The 11,110-nt window shown below is 43.7% G+C and overlaps 1 protein-coding gene across 1 annotated transcript; it reads left to right on the top strand.

Moving 5' to 3' along the window:
- The first annotated feature begins 1,382 nt into the window (after nt 1-1,382).
- Nucleotides 1,383-5,669, top strand: LOC111529368 (C-C motif chemokine 3). Its single transcript, XM_023196284.3, has 4 exons — nt 1,383-1,435; nt 3,741-3,959; nt 4,638-4,752; nt 5,171-5,669. Exons 1-4 carry the CDS (start codon nt 1,414-1,416, stop codon nt 5,259-5,261), a joined length of 447 nt encoding a protein of 148 aa, XP_023052052.1. The 5' UTR covers nt 1,383-1,413; the 3' UTR covers nt 5,262-5,669.
- The last annotated feature ends 5,441 nt before the right edge of the window (nt 5,670-11,110 follow it).

Here is an 11,110-nt window from a genome sequence, read left to right as displayed (position 1 = left end):
TGTGTGTGTGTGTGTGTGTGTGTGTGTGTGTGTGTGTGTGTGTGTGTGTTTGGATGCATGTGCAGGTTTGTTATATAGGTAAACTTGTGTCATGGGGGTTTGGTGTACAAATGATTTCATCACCCAGGTATTAAGCCTAGTACCCATTAGTTATTTTTCCTGATCCTCTCCCCACTCCCACTCACCATGGCCTTTCTTATCCTACCCTACCCATTAGTATTTCAACTCCATAGTGAGAGTTCAGGCATAACACATATTGTTAGTCAAATCAGTGATTTATTTATTCATCAAATAGATATTATGCTTCACTATATGTCAGGCATTGTGATTATCACCAGAGATACACTGGTAACTAACACAGACAGTGGAATATAAAACTGACCAATTCCATATGTATGACCCGGGGTATGTTATTTCAGCTGGGAACATCAATTTACCACCTAGAAAATGTCTAAGACCCTCCCAACTCAACCCTGTCCTACATCTCCTTTACATTGTTCGTTCAAGGTATATAAATTGAGCACATGCTATGCATGCGACCATATTTCACTCCAAGCAAAAACACATGGCAAAGGGATATATTTCCTGGTTTGGGGATTGATAGAGAAAGTCTTACTAATATATAAACACTGAAATAGAATTATATATTCAATAAATCACCTTTATTACAAAGACCACAATAATAAGAGATAGAAACTAGGTCTGGAGGCTCATCATGTTATAACCATCACGTGCTAGGATGTGGTTTAAATCAACCAACAAGACATGGTGTGAAGTTGGTTTATGATCTGAGAAGACACTCTAAAAAATCTGCCATTATAGGATTGTTGTGAGGATCAAATATAATAAGTTGTGGTACAGGACGTGTAGCATGAGGTACCTAGAGTCAGACTACCTGGATCTGAATCCCTGCTCTGCTAGTCATCAGCTTTATGGCCTTAGGAAAATTGCTTAACCTCTATTTATTTTGGTTTCTTCACCTGTTCAACTGAGAAAGTATAATGGTGACTAAATCATGGGGCTGTTTTGAAGAGTAACAGCTCAAACACGTAAATCCCTATTGTGGAAACTGGCGCCTGGTGGTCTCTCAGTAAATATTACTTATTGTGAACTAAAATTTGTGTAGTTGCTCATCTATCATTAGCACAAAATATAAGTTTGTTTCCAAACTCCCACATTGCCTTCATTAAACTGTAAATTTCTTGAGAAAAAGAAACTAAAATAAAATCAACTGGACGTGGTCTAGATTTTTGAAGAGAAAGTTACATAGATAACTAATATAACACACTGTGCAGTAATCACAGAGGCAGAGGACGCCCCTAACCAGAACACTGACTGATTCAGCAGTTTCCATTTCCTTTTCTCACCCTCTGCAACTCACAGAAGCCAGCTCTCAGAAACGGAATCACGAGTATGGAGGGGGTTCCCCTAAGAAGTGAGTGAGGGAATACAATTCGGGGTATCAACCGAGAGCTGGGAGGCAGAGGGTGGGGTGAGAAGGAGGCATTGCTGTGATGTAGGTTTCTAATGAAACAAGTGGCAGAGATACCTTTATTTGGAATTGGTAGCAATAGGGGAAGATACCAAAGCTTCCCCTATTAGTGGATGCCAAAGCTCCGGTGAAACCTACTACGGCCCCTGATCTTGCCTCTGCTTCTCCTACCTCAGGACTGGCACTAGCCATCATTGGGGTGGGATGAAAACAGAGCTCATGTGTATTAAAAGACCTAACTCTACAGACACTTAGGAAGGACAGAATTCCAAAGGCGTGGTCCCACTTGGCTTCTGTCCTCCATTGTTCTCCAGCATCAAACGTATCAACTCTAATCCCTTTGGGGGGAATTCAAGGCCTGTCCTGGTTTGGTCCCAATTTAGCTTTCTCCTCCATATTTGCCCCCCACCGCTCTGCAGCTCCACTGAAGCAGCCCCTCTTTCCTCTGAGCCCACAATGTCACACCCAGGACTCTGCCTCAGCTGGGCCTCCACTGCCCACCCATCTATAGATGCCTAAATCCCGGGCAGTTATCCAGACACAACTAAAGTTCCATCCCTTCCATGAGGCCTTCCCCAACCCTCTGGTGGAAGGTCACTTCTTCCCCTCATGGGGTTCTGAGCTTTCATTTCTTTTTCTGTGAGGAGTCTCAGCACTTTCTGCTAAGCGCTACTATTACCTGTTCACATACTCTACCTGCCCCCACAAGACCAGGGACATCTCAGAAACAAAGATCATTAAAACCAACTAAATCTATTTCTCATTGTAAAATGAGGTATGCTGATTGATTGTGAAAGAATAAAATAACAAAGTACAGAAAAGAAAAAAAAAAAGCATATAATCTAGCTGAGAAGGTAGAGACCCTTCCACACCACTGAAATTATGTATTGAAAAGAATAAGGAAAAACCTGCTTCAGTTTGGCATGATTTATGTAAGTATAGTATAGGATCCTTAAAATGGTTCAAAGAAATGGAAAATCAAGACTTCATTTTGGCAAAGACCATTGAACAGAAACTTTAGCATATTTATCAATAATTTCTTTCAGATTAAACAACTGACCACAACCCACTTTTCAACCAGTGATGCTGGAAGTGTTTTAAAACAAAAGTAGTTCATGAATTTGTGGGCTGATCAAGAAGGTAATAAAGTCTCACTAAGTAAAATGAGAAAAATTCAGAAAAAGAAAAAAATAAGAAAATAAATCACCCAGGTACCTATCACACACATATAAGCACTATTCATTCTTCAAGGTTTGTATTTCCAAGCCTTTGTATTTTTTCCACGCCTAGGGTTGGCAAGGAGTATATATATATATATATATTTGTACAAATATATATGTGTATATGTACAAATATATGTATATATTGTACAAATATATGCATATATAGTACAAATATATATATAAATATATTTGTACAATTCTTCAAAGTTTGTAGAATTTGTATAATGTCGTATCTTGCTTTTTTAAACCACTGATGTTATAAGTGTATTTATGCCACTTCATTCTTTTTAAAGACTTAATAATAAATGATCTAGTGGACAATTTATCATCCCCTGATGGAGAGAAATTAGCTTTGCTGAATTTAGAGTTATAAATGATGCTGGGTCAGGTGTCTTTATGTTTGAAGATGACTCCATATTTGGGTTGTTTCCACAGAACTCTTTCCTAGAAATGTTTTTTCTAGATTAATGGCTATGAATATTTCTAGGCACCTGACATAATGACACCCACCTCTCAAGTATTTTTATGATCCACAACTAGCATTTAACACAGCGCCCTGTTCACTCCGAGACTAATAAATAGACAAATGACTGAAACGTGACCTCAAGCTTTCTATTCCTCAGCTTTCATTCAGTTCCTTGCCTCTGGGAGGAGGAAGGGCTGTGCAGCCCTCCACAGCATCAGCCTATCAACCCTACCCCTGTGGTTATAGCAGCTGAGGAAGCAGAATTGCAACTCTGTGGGAAGGACTGGGGCCGGAGAGTTCATGCATAGACCAGTTCTTATGAGAAAGGACCAGCTAAGAATAGCTTTGGGTTGACACACACTCCTCTTCACACTCACAGGAGAAACCATTTCCCCATGAAGCTAGAACCAGTCATGAGTTGAGAGCTGAGAGTTAGAGAATCGCTCAGAGATGCTATTCTTGGATATCCTGAGCCCCTGTGGTCACCGGGGACCCTGAGTTGTGCAACACTCAGCATGACAGCATCACTATGCTTAAAAATTTCCCTCCTTACCCCCAGATTCCATTTCCCCATCCGCCAGGGCTGCCTATAAAGAGAAGGAGAGATGGCTTCAGACTTCAGGAGGACACAGGCAGCAGAGAGTGGTCAGTCCCTTCTTGGTTCTGCTGACACTCGAGCCTACATTCCAACACCTGCTCAGAATCATGCAGGTCTCCACTGCTGCCCTTGCTGTCCTCCTCTGCACCGTGGTTCTCTGCAACCGGATCTCGGCAACATGTGAGTCCAAGTTTCATTGTGCGTATCACCACTCTCTGGCCATGGTTAGACCACATCAGTCTTTTCTTGTGGCCTTAGAGCCCCCAAGAGAAAAGAGAATTTATTAAAGGGCTGCCAAACATCTTGGTCTTTGCCTTCAAGACTTTTATTTTTATCTGTAGAAGCGATCTTAGCCCCCTAGTCTCCAGGTATGAGAATCTAGGCAGGGGCAGGGGAGTTACAGTCCCTTGTACAGATAGAAAAACAGGGTTCGAAACAAATCAGTTAGCAAGAGGCAGAATCCAGGGCTGGTTCCTTCCCACTGGGGTCTATCGTTCACTGTCCAGCTCACCCTAGGTCTCGCAGGAGCCCTGTACCTTGGATGTCTTATGAGAGATGTCCAAGGCTTCTCTTGGGCTGGAGTATGACTTGAACCAGACAAAATTCCCTGAAGAGAGCTGAGATAAGAGAACAGTCTGTTCAGGTATCTGGATCACACAGAGAAACAGAGAACCCAGTATGAAGACTCAAGGGGAAGGAAGAAAATAGACAGAAACAAAGAGACATTTCTCAGCAAAAACGCCCAAATGCTTTCCACTTGGTCTGAGCAAGCCTGCCTTCCTCAACCGCTCAGGGATCAAAAGCTGCCTGGCCTTTTCTTCTGAGCTCTCACTCCGGCTCATTCTCTTTTCTCCACAGTTGCTGCCGACACGCCGACCTCCTGCTGCTTCAGCTACACCTCCCGGCAGATTCCACAGAATTTCATAGCTGACTACTTTGAGACCAGCAGCCAGTGCTCCAAGCCTGGTGTCATGTAAGTGCCAGTCTTCCTGCTCACCTCTAGGGAGGTAGGGAGGGTCGGGGTGGGGGCACAGACAGGCCAGAAGGCCATCCTGGAAAGGCCCAGCCTTCCGGAGCCTATCGGGGGTACAGGAAGCAGGGTTCCGAGGTGGGACCTGACTTGGGGCTGGAGTGGGGCAGGTGTTACAGAGTCAGGAAGGGCTGCCCCAGCCCGGAGGAAAGGGACAGGAAGAAGGAGGCAGCAGGACCCTCTGTGAGCCCCCGGCCCGGAGTCCCTAAGAGAAGCTCTCTAGACAGAGATAGGCAGGGCCCCCTGAGAGAGGAGCAGGCCCTGAGCTGCCCAGGACAGAGAGTGGGATGGAGGAGCTATGGTGGGCCCAGGATTCCCCTGCTGGATTTCCCAGTGCTTTACTTTCCTCCCTTCTCCACAGCTTCCTAACCAAGAGAGGCCGGCAGGTCTGTGCTGACCCCAGTGAGGAGTGGGTCCAGAAATACGTCAGCGACCTGGAGCTGAGTGCCTGAGGGGTCCGGAAGCTTCGAGGCCCAGTGACCTCGGTGGACCCAGTGGGGAGCGAGAGCCTGAGCCTTGGGAACATCCCTGTGACCTCCACAGCTACCTCTTCTATGGACTGGTTGTTGCCCAATAGCCACTGTGGGACTCTTTTTAACTTAAATTTTAATTTATTTATACTATTTAGTTTGTGTAATTTATTTTCGATTTCACAGTGTGTTTGTGATTGTTTGCTCTGAGAGTTCCCCTGTCCCCTCCCCCTTCCCTCACACTGTGTTTGGTAACAACTGACTGTCATTTGCCTGCTGTAGACAGTCATGGTACCAAAGCCACCAGACTGACCAATGTGTATCGGATGCTTTTGGTCAGGGCTGTGATCGGTCTGGGGAAATAATAAAGATGCTCTTTTAAAAGGTAAACCAGTATTGAGTTTGGTTTTGTTTTTCTGGCAAATCAAAATCACTGGTTAAGAGGAATCATAGGCAAAGATTAGGAAGAGGTGAAATGGAGGGAAATTGGGAGAGATGGGGAGGGCTACCACAGAGTTATCCACTTTACAACGGAGGCACAGTTCTGGAACATTGAAACTACGAATGTGTTATAACTCAAATCGTAATATGCATGCTCTAGGAGAGTTCGCTACTTGAATGGACACCATTAAGCAGAGTATTCTGTAGTGCCTATTCATGATGAATCAAGCTTTTAATAGCAATTACTTATATTGTTGAGGCTTACTCCTACTGAGTGCTTTTTATGCATTGTTCATTTAATCTTACCAATGCAATAGTACAGCTTAGGTACTATTAATACCTCCTTTTGACAGAAAAGTAACCCAGGGCTCAGAAAGGTCAGGCAACTTGGTTGAGGTTATACAGCACGTAAAAGGTCAATTGCATTTCAAAACTGGACTTTTATTGAACTACAGACTATGCTGTTAACCACTGACCAAGTTATTTCCCAAAACATGATCCACCTATACTCAAACCTTACCCTACGCTTTAGCGGATGATACTCTATCTATTGCAACCACTTTCTGGTCAGGATTCTGAGTTGACATAGAGTGTTTGAGCAGTGATTGTTGAAGCCACTTAAACAGGATCTTTAGGTGTAGACCTGGGAACTGATATTTTTATCAAGCTCATGAGGTGTTCCACAGCATGTTAATGACTAAGAGCCACTGTCAATAGAATTCACCACTATTTTCTAAATGTGGTAAGTATCCACATATGGCAACAGGTGTATTATACATTATTTCTCTAGAATCTACACTCTACAGAATAAATAGCTAATGTTAGAGAAGGAAAAGACAACCAAATTCTGTATGGAGCAGGATGCTGTCTATAGGTTTACTGTGAAAGGTAAGTTATTTATTAGATGAATTGCTTGCATTATATGTATAAGAAATGCATACTAAGCTAGGGTCCTTTTGGCAGAAGAAAGAGAAATTCAAAATATTTGTGTGAAAACCAAACATGTTAATTTTTAAGAGCTATACTTATTTCATTTTGTTTAAAATAATCTAATTTTTATGTCCAAAGATATTTAGAATTGTACGGTTCAAACTCTTTAAGGCATAATTAAACACTACTACTTAGCAAACATTAAAATGCACATACTATGTGACCCACATCCCATTTGACCTGATCCTATTTCTAGGAATCTGCTTTATAGAAACACTGCCGAAAGATAAGAATATGTAGACCTGAGGATATTCTTTGCAGCATGGTTGGTAAACAGCAAAGAAATGCAAACAATCATCACTAGGGGATTAATCAGTAAAGGATTAAGACATCCATCAATGGAACATTCTGCAGTCAGTAAAAAATAGTAGCACACATCTATATCTGTAGAAAGCATCCATAATATTATTTGTAAAAGGCATATCTATTTACATCCAGTATATGAATATATATTCTCTGTATACACTACAGAACTATCTGTAAAGGATACTATTTTGTTTTATTTTTTAAAGTCACATACACATATATATTTACATAGGCAAATATTTGAAAGATACACATCCAATAGCTAACCGTTGTTTCTTTGAGGAGATGAGGCATTTTTTTTTCTTTTTTTTTTTTTTTAGGAATGAGGGTTTTTCCTTTTAATATTCTGCACTTTTAAAACTTTGAGTTATTTTCTGATTAGCTTGCATAGCTTACCTCTCTGGTCTTACCGTACCCTATTCTTTGATGGGTGATATTCCATCCATCGCAACTACTTTCTGGTCGGGATTCTGAGTTGATGCAGAGAGGATGGAGCTCAGCCTGGCTTACAGCGTTTTGATGCCATGATGACTTTCATATAATGAGGGTACAGCAACAAACACACCCTTTTGACAAGGTTGTTCTCTCTCTCTCTCTTTCTTTCTCTCTGTCTCTCTCTCTCTCACACACACACACACACACATACACACACACACACGAGCAGCTTTTGTCCCCATAGATGCAGTGAAGGTGTCATCATTCCTTCTTTATGGGCTTTCAGGAGAATATCGGTGCGTACAACCCTTGCCTGCACTGAATTGTTTCTCAAGGCCCAGAAACCCAAAGCTAAACAAAGTTTAATCATGCCCAACATTCCCTAAATACGAGTGTTATGAACAAGCAGAGTAAGTTGAACAAAGACCCCTGTCAGGGAATGGGAGAATGGGAATTGCATTTTTAAGCAGTTCAGCCAGTTTGACAGTCCCTAGCTCTCCTCCCTGGGGGAACGTCCTCCATGGACAATCTGAGATGTGCAATGTGGAGGATCTGCTTTCTGGAGGCTGCTGACTTCCCGTCTGTGTGAGTTAGCCTGAGGTTGCCTTAGGTATTGTGTAATCAACGACTGTTTGGAACCAGTCTTATGGTTTCTTTGGCAATGTGACTCCCTTCTAATGTCCATAGGCTACTATTTGTTTCTAATCAATTCCATGGGCCAGGTAGCCAGAAGCAGAGAAGCTGTCAGTTACGTAGTTCACATTTGCATTTTAACTGGTGTTGGAGATGTGCATTTTCTTTTTTCTTTTTTTCTTTTCTTTTCTTTTTTTTTTTTTTGTGAGATGGAGTCTCCCACTATCACCTGAGCTGGAGTGCAGTGGCATGATCGCGGCTCACTGTAACTTCTGCCTTCTGGGTTCAAGCGAGTCTCCTGCCTCGGCCTCCCAAGTAGCTGAGATTACAGGTGCCACCACCAAGCCCAGCTAAGTTTTTGTATTTTTAGTAGAGACGGGGTTTCACCATGTTGGGCAGGCTTGTCTCTAACTCTTGACCTCGTGATCTGCCCTACATTGGCCTACCAAAGTGCTAGGCTTACAGGCATGAGCCACCACACCCGGCCAGGGATGTAGACTTTCTAGCACAGACCTCACTACCATTGTCACCCCGACCTCCCAGCCCCTGGCAAGAGACCTCTGCCTGCATCTGGGCCCATGTGGAGGTGATGAATATTTGACCTTTGGCTTCCTTAGGTCTCTCATCTTCCTGTCTCTGCTCATGCTAACTTTATCTTAGAGTAGAAAATTCTGCATTTACAGCCCTTCAAGTCTCCAGATTACTGGATTCTCAGTCAACAGACTGGAAGGCACTTTTTAGCAGGTTGCATTTCTTCTTTTACAATTTCAGATGGGCCCATTTCAAAGTAGCCTAAACTCTTTCTTAAAGGACCTTACTGATGTAATACATAGCTACTAAATTCCAATATTCAGAATCTTTTATATCAAATTCCTTAATGCTGCAGCCTTGGTATTTGGCACAGGCTTTTAGCACCAAAATAAGACAGACCATAGTTCAACCAGCACGTGCAATACCTTGTAATGGGTATTGCAAAAGGTAGTGTCCAGACAGGACAGCATGGTGAGTATCACCTGGGAACATGGTAGCAATGCACATTCTCAGCCCCACTTCCTTTCTTAATGGACCAGGGCCCAGCAACCTGTGTTTTAACAAGGCTCCAGGTAATTCTGATGGATGTAAGGTTTAAAACTCACTTTCATTTCACAAGGTCCCCACCAAGTCACTTCCTACTTTCTTGTTTCAGCCAGTTCCACACTTCAGTCAGGGCCTGTGACTTTTAACAGATCCTGTGTCTCTGCACAGAGACAGATCTCTGTATCTCTCAGGATGCTGGCAGTTTCCGGGCAGAAAGCAAACAAGCAAATCCAACTCAAAGAGGCTTTGAGTAAACACACCTTGTGGCTCCAAGACTCTAGGGCATCGAGGTGGCCCTAGCTGCAGGCAAGGCTGGACGCAGCAGCCCTGTGGTATCTCATGAGTCCTCTTTGCTTCTCTTTCTGATCTCTCTTTCCTGTGAGAGGCCCTGGGTGGCTGCCAGTACCTGCTAGTGTTACATGAATCCTTGTTCATTTTCTGCAGGGAAGAGTGAGTCTGTGTTCCCATTGGAAAAAGCATCACTAGGCCCTTTCGGATTTGACTGACTTCGGAACCCAATTCCTAACCAATCGCTGTGGCTATGGGGATGGGTTTCATTGATTTGCTTAAGTTAATCAAGGCACATAACTTGAATCTTTGGGTTTAAAGAATTTTACATAAACTTAAAGCCTGAGAATTGTGGCGAAGGGGGATATCCCCCGAGGAAATGCGAGTTTCTAGCATCAGGAAACATGCAGAATAGATGCTGGTCAGGAAACACATGTTTTCACTATAATGTGTTTGTCTTTTTCCTGTTAGTTTTGTCTTGGTGATCTAACAGGCACTAATACTTTGTGTGTGATAAACATTTCTTCTCCCGTGCTCTCTAGATTAGAGACTATTAGTCATCCACTTTCCTGAATGACTTTATTTTTTGTTTATTTGTTTATTTTTTTTTTGAGACAAAGTCTCCCTCTGTTGCTCAGGCTGGAGTGCAGTGGTGCGATCTCCGCTCACTACAAGCTCCACCTACCAGGTACACACCCTTCTCCTGCCTCAGCCTCCCAAGTAGCTGGGACTACAGGCACCCATCACCACGCCTGGATAATTTTTTGTCTTTTTAGTAGAGACGGAGTTTCACCATGTTAACCAGGATGGTTTCAATCTCCTGACCTCGTGTTTCACCCACCTTGGCCTCCCAAAGTGCTGGGATTACAGGCATGAGCCACCGCAACCAGCCAAATGACTTTATTTTTAACAAGATGCTGACTTGTGTTATTTCCTGTTGCCCAATGAATGACTATTGCCCAAGTCTAAGACAAAAGAAACATAAGTTCTTCATGATGCCATGGTAACCACTAGAAAATGGGGCTACATACCCACTCCAGAACATACTGAGGAAGACAGAACTGTCCCTGCCACAAGCACTACCTGTCCCGACCCGCAGGACAGTCGAACGGGCCCTGGAAGGGGGAGTGGGAATGGAGGAGACAAGAAAACACGAGAAATGGAGACAAGACAAATAGCCTGATCAAGTCTCATTTAATAATGGTGGTGCGATGCCTTATATAGCCTGGCAGGGCAAGAGGTTGGGCCAGGGCGGTGACGGGGGGCCGGTCGTCTCAAATTGCAATTGCGCATGCGCCGTGGGTTTGTTATTTTTCCCGGGCGCGGGATCGCACCTGCGCCGTAGGCTGCATATCTTTCTGGGCGCGAAAAGGTTTGCGCACGCGGGAAAGGTTTGGGCGCGCGCGGGGAAGGTGTGGGCGCGCGCGGGAAAGGTTTTAGGCGCGCGCGGGAAAGGTTTTAGGCGCGCGCGGGAACAGGTTATAATGAAGAACCCGGAAATGTGCCATTTTGTCTTCGCTTTGCGGAGATCAAGCAACAGAGGTCGGCTAACTCCGGGCCTCATGGCTCCGGACAACTACCCACCTTCTTTCATACAAGCCAAAGATCAGCCACTGAGGATGCAGGAGGAGATGAGAGAAGTCTTAGAACAGTGAGTCCTC

This window comes from Piliocolobus tephrosceles, chromosome 16, assembly GCF_002776525.5.
Source record: "Piliocolobus tephrosceles isolate RC106 chromosome 16, ASM277652v3, whole genome shotgun sequence".
In the NCBI taxonomy this organism is placed as follows: Eukaryota; Metazoa; Chordata; class Mammalia; order Primates; family Cercopithecidae; genus Piliocolobus; species Piliocolobus tephrosceles.
The sequence above is the reverse complement of the archived record's forward strand: the minus strand, read 5'-3'. Positions and strand labels throughout refer to the sequence as shown.

Coding starts and splice junctions, on each gene's coding strand:
- LOC111529368 (XM_023196284.3), top strand. CDS start 1,414: ATGGAGGGGGTTCCCCTAAGAA. Junction 1,436..3,740: donor GGAGGGGGTTCCCCTAAGAA/GTGAGTGAGGGA, acceptor CCTTACCCCCAG/ATTCCATTTCCCCATCCGCC. Junction 4,753..5,170: donor TGCTCCAAGCCTGGTGTCAT/GTAAGTGCCAGT, acceptor CCTTCTCCACAG/CTTCCTAACCAAGAGAGGCC.